The 26,087-nt window shown below is 39.5% G+C and overlaps 1 protein-coding gene across 1 annotated transcript in view; it reads left to right on the top strand.

Moving 5' to 3' along the window:
- The window catches only part of LOC127662469 (nesprin-1-like), a 142,898-nt gene that overhangs the window by 71,495 nt on the left and 45,316 nt on the right, over window positions 1-26,087 (top strand). Inside the window, exons 66-96 of the mRNA XM_052153646.1 lie at window positions 733-888; window positions 998-1,171; window positions 1,307-1,633; window positions 3,300-3,452; window positions 3,563-3,730; window positions 4,511-4,687; window positions 4,772-4,918; window positions 5,065-5,190; window positions 5,337-5,513; window positions 6,302-6,567; window positions 7,667-9,827; window positions 10,687-11,024; window positions 11,245-11,389; window positions 11,489-11,707; window positions 12,135-12,403; window positions 12,580-12,745; window positions 13,652-13,807; window positions 14,013-14,165; window positions 15,393-15,575; window positions 15,727-15,864; window positions 15,977-16,162; window positions 16,295-16,417; window positions 17,936-18,118; window positions 18,560-18,703; window positions 19,908-20,090; window positions 20,312-20,452; window positions 22,322-22,441; window positions 22,516-22,677; window positions 24,098-24,286; window positions 24,828-24,989; window positions 25,665-25,856. Of these exons, the coding sequence (XP_052009606.1) occupies window positions 733-888; window positions 998-1,171; window positions 1,307-1,633; window positions 3,300-3,452; window positions 3,563-3,730; window positions 4,511-4,687; window positions 4,772-4,918; window positions 5,065-5,190; window positions 5,337-5,513; window positions 6,302-6,567; window positions 7,667-9,827; window positions 10,687-11,024; window positions 11,245-11,389; window positions 11,489-11,707; window positions 12,135-12,403; window positions 12,580-12,745; window positions 13,652-13,807; window positions 14,013-14,165; window positions 15,393-15,575; window positions 15,727-15,864; window positions 15,977-16,162; window positions 16,295-16,417; window positions 17,936-18,118; window positions 18,560-18,703; window positions 19,908-20,090; window positions 20,312-20,452; window positions 22,322-22,441; window positions 22,516-22,677; window positions 24,098-24,286; window positions 24,828-24,989; window positions 25,665-25,856 (7,584 nt within the window). The remainder of the gene's footprint in view (window positions 1-732; window positions 889-997; window positions 1,172-1,306; window positions 1,634-3,299; window positions 3,453-3,562; window positions 3,731-4,510; window positions 4,688-4,771; window positions 4,919-5,064; window positions 5,191-5,336; window positions 5,514-6,301; window positions 6,568-7,666; window positions 9,828-10,686; window positions 11,025-11,244; window positions 11,390-11,488; window positions 11,708-12,134; window positions 12,404-12,579; window positions 12,746-13,651; window positions 13,808-14,012; window positions 14,166-15,392; window positions 15,576-15,726; window positions 15,865-15,976; window positions 16,163-16,294; window positions 16,418-17,935; window positions 18,119-18,559; window positions 18,704-19,907; window positions 20,091-20,311; window positions 20,453-22,321; window positions 22,442-22,515; window positions 22,678-24,097; window positions 24,287-24,827; window positions 24,990-25,664; window positions 25,857-26,087) is intronic.

Here is a 26,087-nt window from a genome sequence, read left to right as displayed (position 1 = left end):
TACATTCATAATTGTCCAATATACAGTAGAATGAAGTTCTGGACAAAATCCGTCAATAGTTCTCACTTTGCGCTCAAAGTTTTGAATGAACGCATCACATCCGGTCGGGCGGTCGCATACAGTCTAGTCACACAAGTCAAAATATTTCAATGCAGATGAGGCTCAAATCGGACTGTTTGTTGGATGCAGTGTAGAAGCGGTTTTAGAGGTTAAAGTGAAAGATTAAAGGTTCAAACCCCAGATGGGATGATTCACGAACTGTTTCCATTGTGCCCTTGAGCTTGGTCTCAAGTTATTCCAGGGAGATTTTTACTGCTAGTTTAGTACAAATTCACTGTACTGTAGAAAACAATGTCTGCTAAATGAAGAATATAGTTATAAGCCATGGGAGACCATGCATAACAGTGATTTAACTACTCCTGAAATCTAATTTAAAGGGATAGTTCACTCAAAAATGAGATAGTTCACTCTCATGACATCCCAGATGTGAGTAAATGATGAGGGGATTTTCATTTTTGGGTGAACTATCCCTTTAATTTATAGGAATAATCACAATAAACAATTTTCCCACTGAGTAATGTAGTTCATTAGTCTACTAATTGTCTGTTTTGGTTGCCAAGCAACTGTGCCCATTTAGTTGCGTGTACTTTATGTATGAAATACATGTAGTTATGTTCATTAAACTGCATATTCGTGTGTGGTTGCTGATATGTTGTTGTGATTTTTCTTTAGGGTTGGCATGAGGAGGTTCTGGTGTATCAGGAGGAGATTGAGAGTCTCAGTGTTCTAGCTCAACAGGTTTTAGAAGAGGTCCCCATCAGTAGTCGACTGAGCAGCAGAGCTACACAACTCACGTCACGCTACCACGCTCTGCTACTACACCTACTGGTACAGTAACACTTACCTAGCTGTTTTGGAAAGGTTGGACACACACATGTATATCTGAAGTGTAACATTGTTACATCTAACTATTATTTTTGGAATTATTATTGTGCAGGACACTATTAAGCAACTGAAAGAGGAAATGTCCAGCATTGAAGAGGCTCAGAGTGTCTTCAGCACCTTCTCTGATTGGTTGAACACAGCACAAAAGAACTTCAGTAGTGTGACCGACACCACCATTGATGTGGTCGATCGTGTTGCCATGGAGAAGAAGATGAAAAATCTAGAGGTATCAGATAATGATAATGAGAGCATGTTAATAAAAATCTTTGTTCACTTAAACTTAAGCAGCTTCACACTTCTTATGGCAGTTGATTGTCCACATGTCCACATGTATCGATAAGAACGTTCTTTTGTGTAATAGGCTATGCAGGGTGATATGGAGCTAGGTCATACATTCCTGAAGACCATGCGTGAAAAGACGGATCGTGCCATGACGTTCCTCGAGGAACCCGAGGCAGAGCGGCTCAGGGATGAAGTGGACACCCGACTCTCCCAACTGGAGACATTGATCAGAGCTCTGCGGTCAGAGCTCAGTGCCACAGAGAAATCCATACAGCTCTCCAAAGACTTCCTGGACAAATATAAAGCTCAAACACAGTGGCTTACAGAGACTAAATCACTGCTGGCTTCTCCTGTGGAGCAAAAGGCTGAACTTTACCAAAAGAAGGCCCAATTAGCCAAATATAAGGTGAGCCATTGTTTTTTTTGGGGGATTATTATTGAATTAGAGTCGCAGGCATGTCCATCATTATATCTAATAATAAAAAAAAATCTAAAATTGTGATTTTCACACCTGGGGAAAAATATACAATAATTAGAGCGGTCGATTTAACGTTAATTTAGTTTGATTAATTATGTGAAAAATAATTTGTTTAACATTTTTACGCAATAAATTGCATCCGATCTGTACTGTATGTAAATTCCGTAATGTTCCTACCATCCGAGCAATTCAAGCTTGATGTACCACCTTGATACTAGCAGCAGGGGGCAGTCAGCTCCTGTTGATCAGGCAACACGCCTTTTCAAACCAACAAGAGCAACAGGCAGCAAAACAGAATGCAGCGACCTCAAGATGTGTTTTTCAACGTTTCAAACTATATTTAACTTGACACAGACTCATAAAAGCACAGGACTATTGACTAGAGACGCTGTAAACTAGTAAAGCATGAATGCGGTTCAATTCAGCGGTAGAATGGCTCCCAGCCCTAGAGAATAGTGTATATTCACAATAATTTTATTTACTGATCTATATGTATTATTATAATTACTGTTATTATTATTATAAATACAGTGCTACCACTACTCCTACTACACCTATTATTATCATGAATGCTGTTTGTTGCCACTGCTACCGTTACTATCGCTACTATTTTTATCTTTGTTATAATTATTATTATTAGTATGAATACTGCCTCTACTTCTACTACAATTCTATTACAATTACTATGAATATCTCAATATTGCTTCTATCTAAATCTCTAAAATATCCCATTGCTTAAACTTACCACTGTACCTGCATACATCACTAGATCGATATATTTATATTTAGCTTTTTTTTTCTGTCGTGTTTTTTTGTTTTTTTGCTGGTTTTTGTTTTGTTTACTTTGTGTGTGCTCCATGTACGTCTTTCTTACTTTTGTATGTGTATATAATTCACTGATTTTTTTATCTTGTATAAACTACAATGTTTTGTTAACTTGCAATAAAAAAAAATTAAAAAAACTAGTAAAGCATGATGCAACCAAAGTGAGATGCTCCAAAAGTGCCCTTTTGATGCATAAGTGCATTGACCAACAGTTGGAAATAGCTCAGACAGAAGTAGGCCGATGGGGTTATGTTCAATAATAAGGAAATAAAGCAATCAATACTTTGATGTTTAAGCCACTTTTTGTATTGTAGAAATGCTTGTCTGCTGCCACAATATACATATATGATGTAATGTAGTTCAGTTATCTGAATTATAATATTTATAATTATTTTTGTTATTATGTAGTAAATTATCTTTATTTGGAGGCCTTTCTTGTAAACATTAATTTATGCAATTAATTCGATTAAATCATTTTTTATTCTGCTTTTTAGTGCACATTTTAGTTATGTTTAATTCGAAAATATTGAATTGACTAGAAATTGCCCCTGATTAGTGTATATTAACCTTATTGTGTTGGAAAATGAAGAAAATTGCAGTGAACTAGCTTTATAAAGGGTCTTTTTGGAACTGCAATAATCCCTGGGAGAAAAATACTAATCACAGTGAATATATAACATAATATATATACAGTATATAAAACATCATTTCTCATATTGTGTAAGGGTGAACATTTATGTAAAACCCTTTATTTATATTATACTTCTAGACAATCCAGAACACCATACAATCCCACGAATCAGCCATCAAATCTGTTATTGAGAAAGGAGATGCTCTTCTAGAAACAATTCTAGACCCGTCTATCAGTGAGAACATCGGCAAGCTGAAAACCGACTATCAAGATCTTTGTAATGATGCCAAGGTACATCCGTACAGAAAATATGAAGTATTTTGATGTTTTTCATGGTGATTCTTTGATAACTCATGTCTCAGTGCATCCATGCTGGTTTAATGTTGATGTATTGATTGTAGGTCCGTGTGCAAAGCTTGACAGAGAGCTTCAGAGAACATGAGGACTATAACATTGAACTTCAGGAAGTGGAGAAGTGGCTGCTGCAGATGTCCAGCAGATTAGTCACCTCTGATTCCATGCAAAGAGGAAATCTAGAGACGGCAACACAACAGCTAGCCAGACACAAGGTGCGCGTACTGTTGCGCACAATCTTCAGGCTCCAGATATACAATACGCATGATTAATAAAGATCAAATAATCTTTATATGATCTTCCTGCAAGCAGTTACTACTTTGTACACATTGCAATGTGGCTCATATACTGTAGAACTAAATAAATGTAATTTTTTAAATATAGCATATTGGGGGCCTGGGTAGCTCAGCGAGTAAAGAAGCTGACTACCACTCCTGGAGTCATGAGTTCGAATCCAGGGCATGTTGAGTGACTTCAGCTGGGTCTCCTAAGCAACCAAATTGGCCCGGTTTCTATGGAGGGTAGAGTCACATGGGGTAACCTCCTCGTGGTTGCTATAATGTGGTTCTCGCTCTCGGTGGGGCATGTGGTGAGTTGTGCGTGGATGGCGTGGAGAATAGCGCGTAGCCTCCACTCGCACTACGTCTCCATGGTAACGCACTCAACAAGCCACATGATAAGATGCGTGGATTGACAGTCTCAGACGTGGAGGCAATTGAGATTCGTCCTCCGCCACCCTGATTGAGGCAAGTCACTACACCACCACGAGGACTTAGAGCGCATTGGGAATTGGGCATTCCAAATTGGGGAGAAAAAAGGGAGAAATATATATATATATATATAATATTATTTCATAAAATGTCATGTATTTTTCTCTATATCTTGTTTGATGCTTGAAGAAACTATATTTCATTGCCAGCAATTATGGTTGGATGTACATTGTTGTGCATTTTCAGAAAGGAATTTGGCATTGACTTTACCTTTTATCTACTCAGGCAATAATGGAGGAGATAGCTGGCTTTGAGGAGCGTTTGAACAGTCTGAAAGAGAAAGGTGATCGTCTCACTAGCAATTGCTCAGAGCAAATCCAGGCAAAGATAGGTCAACAGATCCAGGCACACCAGCAGGGAACCAGAGACAGTTATTCAGCCATCTGCAGCACAACTCAGCGTGTGAGCACCACCGGCAGTACTACATCCCATTATCAGAAACATGGTTTGATTGTGAAGACTAATGCTTAACGTTTGGTTCATCAGGTGTATCAGAGTCTAGACCGGGAGCTAGAGAAGCACGTCAGCCATCAGGACACACTACAGCAGTGTCAAACGTGGCTGTCCGCTGTTGAAAAGGAGATCCAGCTGCCGGCACTGACTCCCTATGGCCTTCAAGATGCTCTGAAACAGGTAAACAGCACTGGGTTAAATGTGTATTAATGGGACATAGTTTGTAGCACCTATTGTAGAATAATCAGTTTAACTTTTTAGTTACGTTGTGTTTTCAGGAATGAGAAACTATAATGTTATCAACATTTCTACTATTTACTTAATAGGTGAAACACTTTAGGGCCTTACAGGAACAGGCCAGCACTTACCTGGACCTGGTTTGTTCAGTATGCGATTCATCTGATGAAGCTGTGAGAGGAACTGCTGCCAAAATACATCAAACTAAAGCAATGGTGAGATCATTTACAACTACAAACCTTTATTTAGCTTGGATATAACATTTCATTCATGAATTCATTCAAAGCCGGCATACTAATGTCTTTGATAAGTTAATGATAATATGATTATTGTTATAATCAAATTATCCTTCGTTTTACAGATTGAGAAGAGGATGTCCACATCCCAAGAGCTGTCAGACAGTTGGAGGGAGATTAAGGAACAGAAGCAGGAACTGTCAACACTTTTTCAGGACATGGAACAGCAATTACAAAGTCTCTCCAGGAGACCTGCTGAGCTCGAGCCCAAGATTGCTCAGAACATGCTGGATCAAGCCAAAGTAAATATCCCCATCTGACCTAATGCATGTGACAAATATGTTTCAAAACCCATATCAGAAACACAGAACATTTGTAGTTAAAGTTTTGGTCTGCTACTGTAGAGCGGGGGATGACAGAATGACAGCTGCCTGTCATTCTCTATCTCTCTCTCTCTCGAACTGTCGTCACTGGCCGCCTTTATCTCTCACGTGCCCCCATCAGTCTGATTGGAGACCGGGCGCGTGTTGTTCCAGACCGGCCCCGCCCTCATCCCCTCTACAGCTACATTTAATGAAACACATTGAATTCACAACATTCACAACACATTACATTTCCATAATGTGATGCACCTCTGGCTAAAGCAGAATACTAAGTGGGAAATATTGTAGTGTTTATCCATCAGGATTTGATTGATGGGTGAAAAGTAGGCTATGATATCATTGGTTAATATTATTTTCCATGCCCATATGACTTTGGTTATGTGGGCAAAAAAAGGCAAACATGTGGGTTTGCATATACAGACATGGTGTAACAACACAAGACATCCAATGGCAAGACAGATCTAATAACAAGGTGACACGACTAATAAACAAAGAACCAATGACAAACTAGAACTGATGTCAAGATAAAAAGATTAATAAATCAAGGAACCAATAAGAACAAAACGCAAGAAACATGGCGGGAACAGAATAAAAAATGAACAAAAACACACATTACCGTGACAGCACAATAAGACCAGGGTGAAAAACTAAACAATTCAATTTGGAATATATTTTTTGCTTTTCATCTGTGCTCATTTTGCCTGTAGGAGTTTGGCCAGCAGCTTCAAAGCAGACAGAGTACTCTGACTAAGATGACAGAGTTTGTGAGTAAGCTGACTGATGGGAAGGAGTCTCCTGAGCATACAGAGATCGGTCGACTGAGTCATGTATGGCTGGAACTGTGCCATCAAGCCAACAAACTGCAGTCTCAGAGAGAGGAAGATCTGCAGAGAACTAAAGAGTACCTTGACTGCATCAGTGCCATGGAAGCCCTATTTGAACAGGTGTCCAAAGAATGGGACAACCTGGCCAGGTAGAACCATTATTCAGTATATAGTGTACTGCTTAATGTACAGACTCCATTCAAACTTTATTTTGTAGATAATTTTAGCTTTAGGTGTGCAACAGTATGTATTTTTCTATCTAACCAACAGCGAGGATGTCACGAGCTCTGTTCCAAAACCTATAGTGTGCAACAGTGTAGTTCCGGAAGTACAAATCCTATTAATTGTTCTAACAGATTTTAAATACTAAGTTATAAACGTTAGTTTGAAGACCGACCTACCATGATCTCTGAATTTGTTGATCTATGGTATATGCTTCTGCTTAAGCCATAAAAAAACAAAAAGTGTTGATTTGCTGGATTTCTGGTGAAGAAATTCAGACCGCGCAAAGGAGTTCTGCAGCAACCATGATGCACTGTGAATGATGCAATCATGTCAGAATAAGTTGTAAAATTTGTACATATCTGAATATTTTGCAATAAACTTAAAATCTATTGTTTCTATAATTATAATCAACAACTGTAAGTCAAAAGTTGTATATTTTTCTGTGATTTTTGATTGAGTCATTTGCAATGCTTTATGGAACTGGGATTCACAAATTGAAGAATACACTTGAAGTCTTGATGCTTTGTCTTTTTGTCCAATTTAAAATATTATTATTATTTTTTTTTGCTTCAATTCAAAGTTTGTAATGTTGTGATTTACCTCAGAGCTAGTTGGTTTGGTTTATGTCTTAGAATGATTTACAAAAGATTTTATGAAAACCCTATGGACAAAATTTATGAGAAAAACACTTCCCGTGTCAAGATGGCCGAAAAAACGGGCGGGCACTGTTGTGCTGTATTGAGCTGCCTACTTAAACCGCTTTTTAAGGCATCATGGGAGGATCTACTTCATAGGGGTGTTACCGTTTTTGTAGAGTTACTTATGAGGTTCCATTTAGGTTAAGATGTTGCCTTAGAAGGTGGCTTTCTATCTAGGCAGTAAAGAACAAGGTTGCTCACTGGGTTTTGGAACAAAGCTTTTGATCACCTCTCTTTATCACACATTGCATTGCAAGCATTGGTATTTTCTTTTAATAACTGTTAATGTAGTTAATTTCATATTATCTTGTTCATAATATTTTAGAACTGATGCTGAGAGCTCATCTGAACATTTGGAGGCTCTTCGAAACCTCTCTGATGTTCTCAAAGAGAAGAAAAGCACTCTTGAGGACCTAAGAGACCAGAAGCAAAAGGTGATGTACCATCTAAATCTGGATGACAAAGAGCTGGTGAAAGAGCAGATCGGACACTTTGAGCAGCGATGGGCCCATCTGGAGAGCCTCTTTGAGAGGAAGATCCAAGATTCCATTGTGACTCTTGAAGACATGGCCCAAGTCGAGGACCGCTTGAGGGATGCTCGAGAATGGGCTGAGGAGCAGCAGCCTTCCCTGTCTAAGGCCATGAAGATGAGCCCTCCACCTGAGCTGGCACAGAGTTTTCTCTTCAACCATCTCATCATATGTAGTGAGCTGGAAGCCAAGCAGCTTCTATTAGCCCAAGCTATGAGTGATACGGATCGCGTTTTAGTGCATTTAGGTCTAAATGAAAGGCAAAGACTGCAGAAATTGATCTCAGAAGCTCAAGCAGAGGTGGAGTTACTAAGCCTCAAAGTGGCTCAACGCAGAAAACATCTAAGCAAAGCCTTCACTGAAAGGACCCAGTTCTTATTGGCTGTGAACCAAGCAATCGCCTGGGTCCATCAGAATGAGAAGAAAGCACAGGCGGAGGAGTACATAGCCCTACTTCCTGATGACTTATCTAAGCAGTTAAGAACTTGCAGGAACATCCAGAGCAGCTTGAGGGCCTACCAGAGTGAGCTGACCTCCCTATGGTCCCAAGGAATGGATCTAATGAAAGATGCCACTGAGGAAGAGAAATCAGAGATGATAAATAAACTCCAAGAACTGCAGAGTATCTTTGAGGTCACGCTTCAGAAGTGTAGCCAAAAGCTTCAGGAACTGGAGAAAGTTCTGGTAACCAGGAAATACTTTAAAGCAGATCTAGACAAGATATGCCAGTTGTTGAAGCAAGCAGATATTGTTACATTCCCAGAGATAAACCTCATGAATGGAGATGTGGAATTAAGCTCACAGCTTATGAAGTACCAACAAATATTTGATCAAGCCATGGAATATGAGAATCTCCTGCTAACCGTGCAAAGAACAGGTCAAGAAATACTTCCCTCTCTGAATGAAGTGGACCACTGTTATTTGGACGAAAAATTGAGTGCTCTTCCTCAACATTACAATAATATATTGGCACTAGCCAAAGAGAGACAGGAGAAAATACAGCAAGCCATACTTGCCCGACGAGAGTACGCCTCCTTTATTGACGTGACTCACAAAGCACTGAAAGAACTTGAGGAGCAGTTCCATAACTTGGGGATGCAGTCTGTTGGCCTAAATACAGAAGAATTTGTCAGTCTACAAGCAGAATATAAAGTGCTCCTGGAGGAGTTGACCAATCTCAGTCAAGCCGTCAGTGAGCTTAACCAGAAAAAAGAGGGTTTCCGAAGCACCGGTCAACCTTGGAGGCCCGAAGAGATGACCCAACTGATCAGCCTTTACAACAGCCTCAAGAGATTGATCGAACAAAAGGTGGAACATCTTGATGACACTCTGGAATCATTTGAAGACCATCAAGCCATGGCTATGCAGGTTGACTCGGAGCTGAAGACCACCAAAGAGCAACTGGTCAAGGTAAATGCTGAGACTCAGTCAGCTGAGGAGCGACTGAAGAACTATCATGCCCTGGCAGCTAGTCTTCAGGGTGCCAGCTCTCACCTTACCCAACTCATGGAGCAGATGGATAACCTGGCATCTCACATGGATCAAGCCACCCATGAGGCCTCAAAACAGCAGGTGATCTCTTGGCAGGACGAGCTTCAGTCCCTACAGTCAGCTGTCGGGGAACTGATTGTTGAGTGCGAGAACAGGTTTGTGCAGAGTAAAGACTTTGAGACTGAAGTCAGTCGGACCTTAACTTGGCTGCAGCAAATCAGAGATGAGCTTGGCTCTGCAGTGGTGGTAGACGTCAAGGTTGAGAAGGTCCAGGAGCAAATTAGGAAGCAACAGATCATGCAAGAGGAAGTCCAGTCGAGACTGAGGATAGTAGCAGCTCTGAGCACGAGAGAGAAACAGAAGTACACAAGTGCTAACGAACTTGTCCCTGCTCACGTGGACTCAAGTTTACAAGAGATGGCCAAGCTGGAGGCTGATGTTCAATGTGCCCTTAGCTCAAAACAGGCAAGTTAATTTTTTGTCTGAAATTCAAAGAATACCACTATGAATGCATTGAACCCAAAGCTATCATCGGAACCAAAGCTATTATGGGTTGATGTGGTGCAGTTGTCAAAGAGTTAGGCTGGTAATCAGAAGGATGTGGGTTGATCCATGGTCTGTCACCATGGAACCCTAGAGCGCAAAAGTCTTGTTCCAGAAGTAAAAATTCAGCTCAGAGCAGGTTGGTTTGATCCATTGCTTAGAACTCTTTAGTGAAGGATTCTATGAAATCCTCTGCAAACACATAATGGGAAAAATACTTGCGGAACCAAGATTACTAAAGTGGGCAGGGAAAGTGAATGCTTTACTCCGATTGGACTACGCTTTAATTAGTATACTGAATATTGCTTTGGAAGACACTTTGTGTACTAAATGAGTCTACTAACTAACTAAAGCTATTCAATTGAATGAAACTTACAAATATTTAAAACATTCTTGCTATTTTTCTAACTTAATTCGGGTGCACATATATTTTTGCCTATTTTTTGCATATAAACATCTTCACAGTCGGTCTTACCAGCTTATCCAAGTGTTTGCGTGCTTGACTGTTTACGACTTGACATCAATAGCAGAGAATAATTTGATGATTTCAGATCTCCTGTAAACGTTTTTCTTGCGTTGTCAGATTTTTGGAATAAGTCGATTTCCTCTTGTTTTCAGCATGTTGCTGTGCAGGTAAACATGCTCATTATTGCACAGTGTGCAATGGCTTTTTCCAAAGATCTCAGTAAGATCATATCATTCAGTTTGATGTGCAACAAACGTAAATGACCATGAAAATCGTATAGTGTGCACCAGTATAACCATTTTTTTTCTATTTTAGATTACTCTAGATCAAGCACTCACATTGTGTCAGAAGTATCACTCCACATTGCAAGCCGCATGTGAGTGGCTGGAGGACGCTTTGGGATTCTTGCAGCAGGCCAGTCTTGGCGTGGATGTGGAGAACTATGAGGAATGCCTGAGGCAACAAGAAGATATCATGGCAACTGAGCAGGATTTCCTAGGTGTTCTTGAGGAGCTGGAATCTTTACCTCCTCAACTGGAGAACCTGGTCAACCCTACAGCCAAAGAACAGATTCGACTCAGTGTAGAGTCTGCTCAGCAGAGAGGAGTGGAAGTCAGAGACAAGCTACAGTGTCACCAAGATATCTTAGACAGGTACAGTTCAGTTTGATATTCCAGGGTTTGTTTTTAAACAGAATTTCCTGCAAAAAAAAAGAAAAGAAAAGCAGCATAGTTGGTCACCAGCATATGTTGTGTTCTGGATGTATATCAGCCTGCAACAGCATAAAAATATGTTCTATTCTTTTTAGGCCTGTTTTATTTTGTTCTAGGCCTGAATTATAATTACTATTATAATGTGCCTTTTTATTTTTAGCTGTGTTGCCCAATGGAATGCTTATCAGGAGGCCAGACAGACAGTCATTGAGCTAATGAACGAGGCAGAGAAGAAACTAACAGAGTTCTCCACAGCCAAGGCTGCAACAAGCCAAGAAGCCGAGGAGAAACTCAGGAGTCATAAGGTGAGCTAAGCATGCAGAATGGACTCTCCCGAGAGTAGTTTTTTGGTTTTCTATGGAAGAAAGATGATTAAGCATTTCAAAACTGTCTTTGGCCTTCAGTCGTTGGTCTCCGTGGTGAACAGTTTCCAGGAAAAGCTGACTGGTTTGGAGGAACAAGCATCCCAGTTAGAGCTGATTGGAAGTGAAGCTAGTAAAGCCACCATCAGTCGCTCCATGACCACAGTGTGGCAACGCTGGACCAGGTTACGCAGTGTAGCACGAGACCAGGAGATGGTGCTGGAGGATACTGCTCACGAATGGGGAACGTTCAGGGAAAAGGTGCAGTTTTACCCTTAATTCCTTGTGATGTCCATAACCAAACATCCCTGGACTCTTCTTTTTGATTTTGCATGCTTTGACCAGCCTACGGTGCTTTGCTGGTCTTCCAGCCTGGCCAAGCTGGTTAGGCTGGTTTGTTTAGATGGTTTTAGAAGGATTTGGGGCATCTGTCAGCTGATTAGGAGACCAGCTGTCTAACTTAAGGAAATATTATTGCTATATAACAGATTTCAAATGTTGAGTCTTAGAGCTGTCTAATGTTTTGTCGGTGCTCAACATTAATAATTTGACAGTAGAAACAGTAAATGTAAATACATCTTCTCTCCCTTCGTAGGGAATCAATATGGTGAATATTTTCATTACAAGCCTAAATTTTCAGTTAAGACAACTATTTAATGTTTTAATCTGTTGGGACTGTGTTATTCAGATGATGAAGGTGAGAGCCGTAACAGAAGAACTAAAGGACCGTGTCCCTGATTGCACTGTTGAGAAAGCCTCTAAAGCCACACTACATTCACATCTGGAACAGTACGAGCTGGTCTCTCAGGATTTGGAGAAGGAGCTGTCTTCTCTAACTCTGTCAAGTCAGTACGCTCTCAGCCTGCTGCATGATGCGGAGGTATCGGTTCCAACAGCTGATCATGACCAGTTGCCCAGTGTGAAGGAAATCAAAGCTTTTCAAGATCAGCTTGAGAGGTGAGTAAAGTTTCTCCCAGCCAGTCCAATGTGATGACTGAAATTATAAATGTATGTTTCTTGAGTCTGATGAACTATCCCTTTAAGTACTTTTGAAACCTGCCATTGAAGATGAATACGCCCTGATATTTTGGTATTGGCTGAATGTTGACCAGTTTACTCCTTGTTTCTCAAAGTCTACTGCAGAATGCCAAGACAGGAAAGAGCCAAGTTCAGCAGGAACTATCAGACAGAGAGGGTGTGGAGAGAGGACTCGGTCTGGTCAAGAGCTGGATCCAGGACTCTAGAGAGCTTTTGCTGAATCCTACGTCTGATCTGGATATTCTGACACAAGAACTGGAGGTGTCTCATCCATTTCCTCTTACCGTTTTTCACCAAGTTGAACAAAGGCTTTGTTTGGGATGGAATACTAGCATGCTGCTTAATACATACGCTGCAGCATTTAATGTATACCGCTTACCATTTTTTAACAATAGTGAAACAGTGCAACTGTAAATTGTCTTAAAGGAATATTTCTGGTTCAATTCAAGTTAAGCTCAATTGACAACATTTTTGGCATAATATTGATTAACACAAAAAATTATTTTGACTTAACCCTCCTTTTCTTTAGAAAAAGCAAAAATCTGGGTTCCAGTGAGGCACTTACAATGGAAGTGAATGAGGGCACATTTTTTAACATATAAATACTCACTTTTACAAAAGTATAACCATAAGATATAAACAATATGCATTTAAACATTTTTGTTTGATAAAATTGCATAATAACATTTTCTGTGTAAATGTATTGCCAATTTTACAACTTCATGTAAAATTGTTGACGATGTAATGTCAACAAACCCTACAAGCTTAAAATGACTGTAAATATTACAATTTAAACATCTTTACAGCTCAAATAATACATACGTTTTAACTGAAGAATTAATTTAATTTATTTTATCAAATTTTAAGCTTCGCATTTCTGCCTTTTTAAACCCTCCAAAAATTGGCCCCCATTCACTTCTACTGTAAGTCCCTCAGTGTAACCTTGATTTTTGCTTTTTTTAAAGAAAAGGATGGGCAAGATTAATACATTAATATGTAATAATGTAATCCATAAAAAGTAACTAATCTGATTCTGAGTTTTACAATGTAAGTTAATCTAATTAATAGTTCTTGATTTTTGTAATCAGATTACATAATTTAGATTACATGTAATCAGTTACTAGCCAGCACTGTCTATGTCTATTGTCTACTTGTTCTTATTTTTAGGTGATGCATGGAGAGCTGATTGATCACCGACAGAATGTAGACAAGCTTGCAGAACAGCAGCAGAGTAAATACTTAGACCTGTACACCATTCTACCATCAGAGATCTCCATGCAACTGGCTGAAGTGTCCCTTGCCCTGGGATCCATTGAGGATCAGGTACATAATTTGCTGTAGTTTTTAACATTTTTATTTTCATATGAATTTGGGTTTTTTGCAAGTTATGGTAGAGTGCAGGATTTTTTCTTTTTATCTTGATCATATGAATGATTTTAAATGTAATTTCCTTCTTGCTCTTATCTACAGTATAGCCAATGCAGGCACCAATGTATTCAGCATGAAAATAACTAATTCATACCATTAGGTTCAAGCCAAGGAGAGAGACATCCAGAAGACCAGAGTTATCAAAGAAGAGTTTGATTCCAGAATCCATGACGCATCTGAAAAAATAAAGGCCATCTCTGCCACTGTGAAGGAAAAGTCCACTGATATCGATCAAGCAAAAGATGAGGCCAGAGTATGTGTTGCATACTACTGTATTTATGTTTGTCTAGATAACTTTGATTTTGCTTGGTTATACATTTTTATATTTTATATGATTTTTCTAATTTCTAAAATTTGATATGGACTGTCTGAAAGTGAGCACAGCAGTCTGGTTCCAGAAGTAAAAATCCCATTCATTTTTTCATACACAATCTGATTTTCAACTATAACTTATACACATTTAAAGGGATAGTTCACCCAAAAATGAAAACTCTCTCATCATTTACTCACCCTCATGCCATCCCAGATGTGTCTGACTTTCTTTCTTCTGCTGAACATAAAGATTTTTAGAATAATATTTCAGCTCTGTTGGTCCATCACAATGCAAGTGCAGAACTTTGTAGCTCCAAAAATCACATAAAGGAAATATAAAAGACTCCAGTGGTTTAATCCATGTCTTCAGAAGTGATATGATAGGTGTGGATGAGAAACAGATCAAAATGTAAGCCCTTTTTTTACTCTAAATCTCCACTTTCACTTTGACTTTTACACCTGATTGTTTAGTTTCACTTTCACATCTGAAAGTGAAAGTTAAAGTGGAGATTTAGAGTGAAAAAGGACTTAAACATTGCTCTTTTTCTCACCCACACCTATTATTTTGCTTCTGATATCATGGATTTAACCACCAGAGTCATGTGTAATATGTTTGTTTGCTTCATGTGATTTTTTTTGGAGCTACAAATGTCTGATCACCATTAACTTGCATTGAATGGACCTATAGAGCTGAGATGTTCTTCTACAAATCTTCATTTGTTTTCTGCAGAAGAAAGTGATACACATCTCTTCAAAGACCAACCTACTGTGAGCTCAGAGGATTTTCATTGATGAAGCCATCAGTCCACGTTATATCAATGTTTTGAAATCGTGTTTAATAGCCACCAATCAGAAAACCGTGGCCAACAAAGCCTGCCAAGCATGTCCAGCAGCGACCGCCAGCTTCCATGACACACTGTGAATGTTTGTCCACACAAATACGGTTTAAATATGGTACCTTTTTCTTTAAATCAAAGTTTTTGATGTTGTGATTCACCTCGGAGCTGGTTGGTTTGGTTCATGGCTTAGAACTCCATTATTAAGGATTTTAAAAAACCTACTGGAAAAATGAATGGGGAAAAATACTTCCAGAACCCAGGTGGCTGAAAAAGTGGGCGGGCACTGTTGCGATCTATGACAAAAGTACTATGATTCCACTGTCTTGTAGCATCTTTGCGATGAACTTAACATTTGCGGAAGAACTCTAGCTGAACTTGACACTGCAGTCCAAGACTTTGGTCGCCGTAACCCTCTAATAGCCAGACAGCTGGGTGATGCCGTCGCTAAATTACGAGAACTCCATCATCACACTCTTCGGCTGGCAGAGTATAAAACCATATGTCTGAAAAAGGTAAAAGAACATGTTATGTTTTATTTGTGAACTTCATTCAAGACCGACACTCAGTTGTTTATAAGCTATGGGTCGGCAAACTTGGAATTTAAAAACATAGGAACATAGCTAAATTACTGTATGTGACGTGCCTGTGTTATCTTCCCTCAAGGCTGATGCCCATCTAGATGAATACAATGAGATGTTTGAATTCATAGTTAAGTGGACAGAGAGAGCCGGAAGTCTAGTGAAGGCCAACATCATCTGGAACTCTTCTTCTCACCTGCAAGAGCAGATCAGAATGTATCAGGTGAACTACATCATGCAAAAATATATTTTTGTTTAAAATACTTATAGACACTTTGAGGTCCTTAAAGTGAAATACATTCTAGTGTAACTACGGTGAACTTTTGTCCCTGCAGTCTGTTTTGCATGAGTCGCGTGAGCTTCATGGTGACCTGGAGGCCATGCAGGACAAGGTGGAGATCCTGTCTGAGACGCTGCATGTGGAGGCCATGGGTCAACGGGTGTCAGATCTGAGCCGTCACACTGAAGAACTGGAGCAGAGCATCAGATCACGACTGCAGGGCCTACAGGACGCAGCAAAGGTCAGGATGCTTTAGAATGCTAACAGAGTTTGATATTTTATTAATTTAATTGGACACTTTGTAATTTTTGTCACTTATACTGTAGAATTTTCACTAGCTCGTCCTGACTGTCTTTGGTGTTTCTCTCTGTAGGATATGGAGAGGTTTGAGGGTGAAGTGAAGACCCTGCATGTTTCTTTGGAACAGGTCCAAGCCACTCTCACGTCCCCAGAAGTGGCCCGACTGAGTCTAAAAGAACAACTGACTCAAAGACAGGTAATGCAGGATGCCTTTTGTGGTTCCTCATCTGTTTCCATTCCATTTTATATTGATAGACATAGAAGAGACCGAAAATCAATGGTGGTGAGAGAAGGGACCAGAATGGGAACATGTCTCAGGCTGAACTCAAACCCGGAACCCTGGTGTCACATGACAGCTTGTTTTTGTTGGTCACTTGGTCCCTGTTTTTATCGTGCCGTACTGGGTAGCTCCACCTACAGTAAAATCTCATTGGTTAATTTAAAAGTACATTCGGTATTTTTGTTTATATGTCATCATAGACTTACACTGACACCTAGTGGTGTGGAAGCAGCAGTATTCAAACACAATTTGTTATTTTATCCCCTTATCTCCCCAATTTGGTATGCCCAGTTCCCACTAATTACTAGGTCCTCATGGTGGCGCGGTTACTCACCTCAATCCGGTGGTGGAGGACAAGTCTCATTTGCCTCCGATTCTGAGACTGTCAATCCGCACATCTTATCACGTGACTCGTTGTGCATGACACCGCGGAGACTCCCAGCATGTGGAGGCTCATGCTACTCTCGGCACACAACTCACCACACGCCCCATTGAGAGCGAGAACCACTAATTGCAACCACAAGGAGGTTACCCAATGTGACTCTACCCTCCCAATTCTTAAATAATGCTTATTAATTAGCTGACAAATAAGAACCGTTTCATTCTCATTATTTGCAAATGTATTATCACAACAGTTAAAAATAAATATGTCATTGGAAAGTTCTCAAATAGTAGAATTCAATGAGCATCACTCAGAGACCAAACTTCAATGAGTACTAGTATATGTAATTCCCACTGACACAAACAAATATAATAAACCAGAGAGTCTCTTTGTCATGGTTTTTCTTATTACTCCCTGAAATATACATATAACATAGATAATGACATATCATAACTTAAAGCAAACTATCCTGATTCAAACAAACCTAAACACAACATAATAGGATTAGTAGATCATTAAATATTCCTCATAGATTGTACATGGAAAGACGATGCATAAAAGGGCACTCGACACACAGTGTGTGTGTGTGTGTGTGTGTGTGTGTGTGTGTGTGTGTGTGTGTGTGTGTGTGTGTGCACATGTCCGAGGACTTTGTTTGTGCAAACACACATCCACATATGTGCTCATCTAAAGGATTGGGATGCTCCGGATCTCTTAATATTTCTGTATTTTGAAGTCAAATCCATTCATATCCAATGGCTGGTCAGTTTTGACCGGGAACACAGCAAGTGTAACAAAGTGAAATAAAACCTAAAAGAAAATGGTCCAAATTTTGTGTGTGTTTTCAGATACCATATGTGAACAAAGTCAAGGAATTTTATTGCTGTTGGATTAAGTGAAATACAAATATAATCGTAAGAAAATAAAAAGTTGTCCGGGTCAAAATGGACGGAACACAACATAAAAATGACTGAGATTGTTCCTGTATTGCAAGTCACTTTGGCTTAAAGTTTCTGCTGGTTTGATTCAATTGACACCTTTGCTCTTTTCAGCGTTTGTTGACTGACATGGAGAGCTTCAAGCAGCAGGTAGAGGCGGTGCAGGAGTCTCAGAGCGCTCTGAGAGTTCCTGAGGAGGTGGTCACCAGTCTGTCCATCTGTCGCACTGCTCTGAGTCTGCAGCAGGAGGCCAGCCATCTGCAGCACACCGCCATACAACAGTGCAACATTCTGCAGGTACATCCTGCAGGCGGCTAGCAGACTGATCTCGACCCCTCCACCAAATACATGTTAGAATATTCCTGGATCAAGGGCTCCATCATTTAATAGGCTTTAACAGATTCTGTGCTTGTTTTACAATCTGTTTAACGTGATTATACAATAAAGAGATTTATGCAAAGGTATGTTTTTACAGAAAATGATGATCAACAATTTTGCATATGTTTTTTGTGTATGTGTGGGTCAGCGTTTGCTATTTTTGTTGGAGCCAAATGTCCCAGATTGATTGTAAAACCTGCAAAAAGGTATTTTTAAGGGGTAGGTTTAGCTGTAGGGTTAGGTTTAGGGCATATTCATTATAATTTGCTTAATTAAAGAACAATAGAAGTCAAGTAGGAAGTTCCCACCGTGATATAAATATAAACGTGTGTGTGTGTGTGTTCGTGTTACCCTTTATAGGAGGCGGTGGTACAGTACGAACAGTATGAACAGGAAGTGAGGAATCTGCAGTCCATGATTGAAGATGCTCATCAGGTCATTCAGGATCAGCCTGTGAACACCAGCAACATCCAAGAGCTGCAGGCTCAGATTCATCATCATGAGGTGACATGAAGATTCAGATAGAAGCCACACTTCACTTTACACATTTACTACTTTTCCATTGGATATTTGTGGTTAGACAATTGGACTCATTACCAAAGTCCTTCCAGTATATCGGTAAAATGCTTTCGGAACTTTCCTGGGTCTTACAATAACTGCAGCAGGACATAGTGACACATGAAAAAAAAAAAAAAAAAATATATATATATATTATTTTTTTTACTTTTTTTTTTAATATATATATTTTTTTTAAATATTTTTATCCCCTTTTCTCCCAATTTGGAATGCCCAATTCCCACTACTTAGTAGGTCTTTGTGGTGGTGCAGCTACACACCTCAATCCGGGTGGTGGAGGACAAGTCTCAGTTGCCTCTGCTTCTGAGACCGCCAATACACGCATCTTATCATACGACACGTTGTGCATGACACCGTGGAAACTCACAGCAAGTTCATTAACTTTAACTAGAATTTTCTCACTTTTTCTCTCTTTTAAAATTTTTAATATAATAAATATTGATGACTTTCGCCATCTTCATTGTTTGTATTCACCGCTCTGTGGAAGAATGCTTATGTGTGCAGGTGATTAGTGTTTCTTTACAAATTGACATCGCCAACTACTGGCCTGGCATGCATAATACAGCGTTTTTGTCATTTTTGCGGATTCGTGTGAACGGGGATCATTTTGACAATGTTGTCGTCGAAACGCGAAACTTTTCAAAAACGCAAAGGAAAAACTTTTCCGTTTTAGTACATCGTTGTCGTGAAAACGTACCCTAAGGGAATCCTGGAGTTGGACGTAAGAGGAAACACCCGCTAATGCAGTGCAATTCCAAATTGGAAACAATCACAGCAACAACTCCGCTTCTGAGACCGTCAATCCGCACATCTTATCACGTGTCTCGTTGTGCATGACACCGCTGAGACACCCAGCGTGTGGAGGCTCATGCAAGTTCATTAACTTTAACTGGAATTTTCTCACATTCACTTTTTAAATATTTAATATAATTAAAAAAAATTTCTTTTAATTTGAGCAATTTTGTGCACAGCTTATTTGATAACATTAAATTGCATAAAATATGTGTAAATAGACATTAAATTAGCTGTATATTAGTCATATTGGTCATCATACTGTATGTGTGTGTATGTGATATATATATATATATATCTTTTATTTTGGGACCAATGTTAGTTTTATTTATCTTAACAGGAGTTGGCCCAGAAGATCAAGGGATATCAGGAGCAGATTGTATCCTTGAACTCCAAGTGTAAGAGGTTGACGGTGACAGCCAAACATGCCACCACACTCCTGACTGTGACCGATTCAACCGAGAGCCTGGAGAAACTGGATGGTGATGCTTCTAAAAGAAATCAGACTCAGTCTCAAGCCCTGGTATGTTATGCTGGAAATACTTTGAATGTGAGCCACCTAAATGTGGGAGAGATGCTGTTAAATATAGTTTTTTATTCTAAACTGATTTAAAACTAACCCTCTACCTCTTTTTGTGTGATAATCAAGGCCACACACAAGCGGTGCCGATAGAAAACTCCACAGATTTCTGGCTTGACTGACTAATTAACTATTATTTTCTGCTTCTCTTGTGATGGTGTCAGATGTCGTCTGGTCGCTGTCTCTCTCTCCTGTCTCCTGTGACAGAGGAGTCTGGTGAGGAGGGCACCAGCAGTGAAATCTGTTCGCCTGCTTTCTATCGATCTCCTTCTCCTATCACTAACACTGAAGCAGCCATTAGTAAGGTATAACCAGTCATGTTCATGCATTAGTGCTTGTCATTGTTTCTGTCCAACCTAACAATGTCCACGCTAACATGTACAGAAGAAAACATTTATTCCAGGGTTTCATCATGTAAACGAGAATGCCATTTTCCTTATGCCACTTAAGAGATTAAGAGAAAACAGTTTAACACACCTGGGTTTCTAATGGAGAATGTGGCTTATTTGTTCATGTAAACGCATAATCGGCATTCATATAGGTTTTTGAGAAGTACGCATGTGCATGAACAGACCGGATAACAAACGTCATAGGATGGAGTCCAACAACAAGTCAACACAGCGGAAAGAATTCAAAAATGACAGCGGGAAAAGCACATACACTAAACTATACCCATTTAAACACACCAATGTTAAATATCGACTGTCCCTCACGTTTGTGTTTATATGCTCGTACATTAAGGGGCCGTTTACACGACAACGTTTTCAACTAAAAACGAAAACTTTTTATGTGTTTTGGCTGTTCGTTTACACGACAACGGCCTGAAAACGCAAACTTTTGAAAACGGATTTCAAAGTGCAAGTTTTTGAAAACTATGCCGTTATTGTCTCCGCGTAAACGTACAAAAACTTGAATTTGTGAAAACGATGACGTTTTACGTGTTCGTACTATAGGCATGAACTTCGAGAACTTCGTCCTTACAGGCTAACAGACCAACATGAGATCACCAGTTGGAGTCCTTAAAAAGTTGGCATACTTTATAGTCCAGGGCAGGTGATTAGTGTTTCTTTACAAAGTGACATCGCCAACTACTGGCCTGGCATGCATAATACAGTGTTTTTATTCGTTTTTGCAGATTTGTGTGAACGGGGAATCATTTTGACAATGTTGTACCCTTAAATAACCAGTTCTTAATCACAGCATGTTGTCAGAATGGAATATGTGCTGTTTACTACATAGTACACAATGTACACTGTGGATTACATACTATTCAAAAAATAAGATGTGAAACTCTAAACAGCAATGAACCTTTCAAACAGTAGTTTGAACATTGTTGTCACATGACCTCTCAAGATTTTATGCTTAAATCAGAAAAATACCATCATTTTGCATTTTTATGCCATTTTTGTTTAATTTACTTTGTCAAGTCCAATGAAATAATGACCTTTAAAGGTATAGTTCACCCAAAAATGAAAATTCTTCCATCATTTACTCTCATGCCATCTCAGATGTGTATGACTTTCTGTCTTCAGCAGAACAGAAACAAAGTTATTTAGAAAAATGTCTCCCCACCGTTGGTCCATACAATGCAAGTGAATGGTGATCATGGTAAATGGTCTGCACTTATATAGCGCTTTTTTTTAACCTTAGAGGTTACCAAAGCGCTTTACACTGTTTCCCAATCACCCATTCACACACACTCATACACCAATAGTGGCAGAGCTGCCATGCAAGGCACTAGCCTGCCATTGGGAGCAACTTGGGGTTCAGTGTCTTGCCCAAGGACACTTCCGCATGTGGAGTTGTGTGGGCCGGGAATCGAACCACCAACCCTGCGATTGGCAGCGGACCCGCTCTACCAACTGAGCCACAGCCACCCCATCATGTCTTTCTAGCTCCAGAAATCACATAAAGGAAGTAATCCATATGACTCCAGTGGTTACATTTATATCTTCAGAAGCAATATAATAGGTATTGGTGACAAACAGAACCATATATAAGTACTTTTTACTCTAAATCTCCACTTTAACTTTCACTTTCTGATGTGAAAGTGAAACTAAACAGGCACTACATGTGACTTTCAGATGTAAAAGTGAAATGGGTGATTTATAGTAAAAAAAAATTATTTATTGTCACTGGTTTATCATCGGTTTGTTCAATTCTCTTAAATGCAGATGTCCATGGGACGGGCCAGTCTCACCAGAGCGCCCATCCAGGAGCTGTACGATCCCACACTGGAGACTGTGGCCAGCTTAGATGGTCTTCAGTGCTCGTGGGAGACCCTGAAAAATGTGGTATGTGTGACTTTCTTTGTTCAACACTCAAATGCCGCTGTTCTTTGAATTTATATTGTCCTCGTGTTTTACAGATAAGTGAAAAGCAAAAGACTCTTTACGAGGCCTTGGAGAAACAACAGTGTTATCAGGACTCTCTACAGTCCATCTCTGCTAAAATAGAGTCCATCGAGACCAGACTAAACGAGCCCCCAATGCTTGATCTGAGTCCTGATAGACAAATGGTCCTTCATCAGGTATTTTCCAGATTTTATGTATATTATATATTAACTTGATACATCATAACAGTTTCAGCTGTTTGTGTAGACATATTCAAATGAACACTGAACAAATGTTACTGCGCAATCATGAATTGAATAAAATATGATCAAAAATATTGCGTTTATAATTGTTATAAGCAAGAATGCAAGAATTCACTGCAAATAAAAAAACATTTCATCCGTATTTTTGGTCTATTGTTTGTTTTCCGGTAAAAGTATAAACAAGAAATGTTTACTTGAGAAGAGAAAAAAGCACAAGATATTAAAGGGATAGTTCACCCAAAAATGCCATCCCAGATGTGTATGACTTTCTTCTGCAGAACACAAATGAAGATTTTCGAAGAATATCTCAGCTCTGTTGGTCCATACAATGCAAGTAAACGGTGACCAGAAATCAGAAGGTCCAAAAAGGACATAAAGGCAGCATAAAAGTAATCCATAAGACTCCAGTGGTTAAATCAATGGCTTCTGAAGCAATATAATAGGTGTGGATGAGAAACAGATCAATGTCCAATATCCAGATCAAAGTCCTTTTTAACTATATATCGCCACCTTTGACCAGCCTTAACCAATTGGTGGCAGAATGTGAAAGTGAAAGTGTAGATTTACAGTAAACAATGACTTAAATATTGATCTGTTTCTCACCCACACCTATTATATTGCTTCAGATAAAATGCATTTAAACACTTGAGTCTTATGGAGTACTTGTATGCTGCCTTTATGTCCCTTTTGGTCCTTCAAAGTTCTTGTCACCATTCTCTTGCATTGTGTGGACCAACAGAGCTGAATTTTTATTTTTTTATATATCTTTGTGTTTTGCTGAAAAAGAAAGTCATACACATCTGGGATGGCATAAGGGTGAGAAAATGATAGGACAATTTTATTTTGGGGTGAACTATCCCTTTAAGACTTGTTGTCAGAGAATAGATCATATAATCTGTATAATATATGTAATAATTGAATAATTTGTATTATGCCACCGGCAAATTAGTTTTTATCTTCTGTTTTTCAGCACAACTCTAATATGACACAAATGTGGCAAGAGCTAAATTGCGTGGCAACCATAAATAGTATTATGAATTATATTCTAATTGGCTAATGATATGTACTAGGCAAAACAAAATCTATTGTGATTATTATTATTAATAGATTTAAATATTTATTGAACATTGGTGTCTATTATCATATTACTTTATGATTAAAATAGTTACCTTTGGTAAAATCACTGTAAAACACGGCCTCTAATGACTTTAATTGATTAAATATTGATATATTCTACTGTACGCTTAGCCACAATAAGCCTTTAATTACAATTATTTTACTGTCATGGCTTGTTGGTTTAATCCTACATTGCATACAACAGTCACATATATATAAAACTCTCATACTCTTCCAGAATCAGATGGAAGAAATTGTGATGCTCCAGGATAATATCAATGAACTCCAGTCCAGCTTCACAGAAGAGCTGATCTCTGACGCTGAGGACTCCACAGATCATCTAGCCATGCAGTCCACACTCACTGTACTGGCGGAGAGGATGGCCACAATCCACATGAAAGCATCTGGAAAGCGACAGCTTGTGGAGGTACACTTACACTACTCTAATATAGTAATACTCTATTCACAGTGCATTGTTTTATGCTGCACTTTATATTCTGAGAGAGTAAAGAAGCTCACCGCTAAAGGGATTTGCTCGTACATATTGAACAGTCATTGTATCTCACTGCCAAACCAAGCAACTTCCTATTGGTCAAATTTTGAATTTGCCTGTCAAAGAGAGAAATAGTCTCCTCCAGAAGTCCATCAAGCGAAATTCCTAATTGCACGGATTCCCATTGAGATGACTGCGGAATTTTGCAGTGCAAAGGTAAATGTGGACCTAGCCTTTAGGCGGTTTGCTGGTCTTAGCCGATTTAAGCCGGCCTCCAAGCTTGACCAACTGACAAGTGCCTAAAACCCCTATAAAACCATCAAGATAGACCACAGGGTGCACGGGGGTCCTTAAAGTATTAACTTTTTAATATTTAAGCTTCCACTTCCTTAGGTTAATGGTGTGCAAAACAGCTATTGACATATTCATGCCTCCTATATTCTAATAAAAGCCTCATCTATGTTGTCATTTATAGGAGCGACTGGGTGAGCGCTTGGATAAGCAGCAGCAGGCACAGGCTTTACAATGTTACCTGAACCAGGCTGACCAGCTGGACCAATGGCTGCAGAGCACTCGCTGTGACCTTACTTCATGTTCACAGGACTCAAACATGGAAGAGCGACTCAAACACTGCCAGGTTAAAGCGCCCCCTATTGTATACTATATTTAACATGTACATATTGATCTACCAAAGATAACTTATTTTATGTGTTGGTTAACTTCTTGGTTATTATACTCTCGTACAACAGGAAAATTAGTCATATGTACACAGCAGCATTAAAAGCCTCTGAGCATTCATATGGATTGATTCCTAAGCATCTGTGAGCATCACGAGCTGTAATCAGATTATGCAAATATCTCAGTGTAGCACAGCCTACAGTTATAGTGGTTTGAGGATATTAGTGGCTTCCTGTAAGAGGATTGGTCCTCACTGGAAAGCTGCCCCACCCCTCATTGCATATGCATGTGCTGCGGCATACTGTAAGATTGTGAAGAAAGAGGGCGGGGTTTGGTTTCCCTTCAAGGGAAGGTTACAAACTGACAAAAGTCCCTTTGTGAAACACCTTGGATTCTATATTAGATGCATTATCTTGACACTTGAAGCTGATATTGGATCTATTTGTCATATAATAAAAGTCCAGGACACTTTTAGACATTGCTGTTGTTATCCTAAGAAATGCATGTTTACTGGGAGCATGGCACGTGAGGTATTATGGATAATGTACAGCGCTGTAGGTGCTGGGAAGGGTCTGGGATGAGGCCCCGGAGCAGAACCATGTTTGAGTTGGCCTCTCTTCTGCTGCTCCTGCAGAACGTGCTGTTGGAAATCGAAGAGAAGGTTCTGGATCTCTCAGAGCTCTCCAGATACAGTGAGACCCTGCTTCTGGAAAGCCGAGCGGAGAACAGAGAGGATGCCGAGCAGCTTGCCAGGAAATTGCGTATGCTGAAGGGGAGCTTGCTCGAGCTGCAGAGGATGCTGCAAGACAAACAGATCAACATCCAGGTGAGACTTTAACTTTGAACTCAACTAGGTTGGAAGATAGATTCAGTGGCCACTTTATTTGGTACACCTACTTATTTATGCAATCATCTAATCAGCCAATCGTGTGACAGCAGTGCAATACATAAAATCATGCAGATAAGGGTCAGGAGCATCAGTTAATGTTCACATCAACAATCACTTATCTCAGTGATTTCGACCATAGCATGATTGTTGGTGCCAGATGGGCTGGTT

This window comes from Xyrauchen texanus, chromosome 22 (genome assembly GCF_025860055.1).
Source record: "Xyrauchen texanus isolate HMW12.3.18 chromosome 22, RBS_HiC_50CHRs, whole genome shotgun sequence".
Lineage (NCBI taxonomy): Eukaryota > Metazoa > Chordata > Actinopteri > Cypriniformes > Catostomidae > Xyrauchen > Xyrauchen texanus.
Note: the sequence above shows the minus strand (reverse complement) of the source record. Positions and strands in the feature narration are given on the sequence as shown.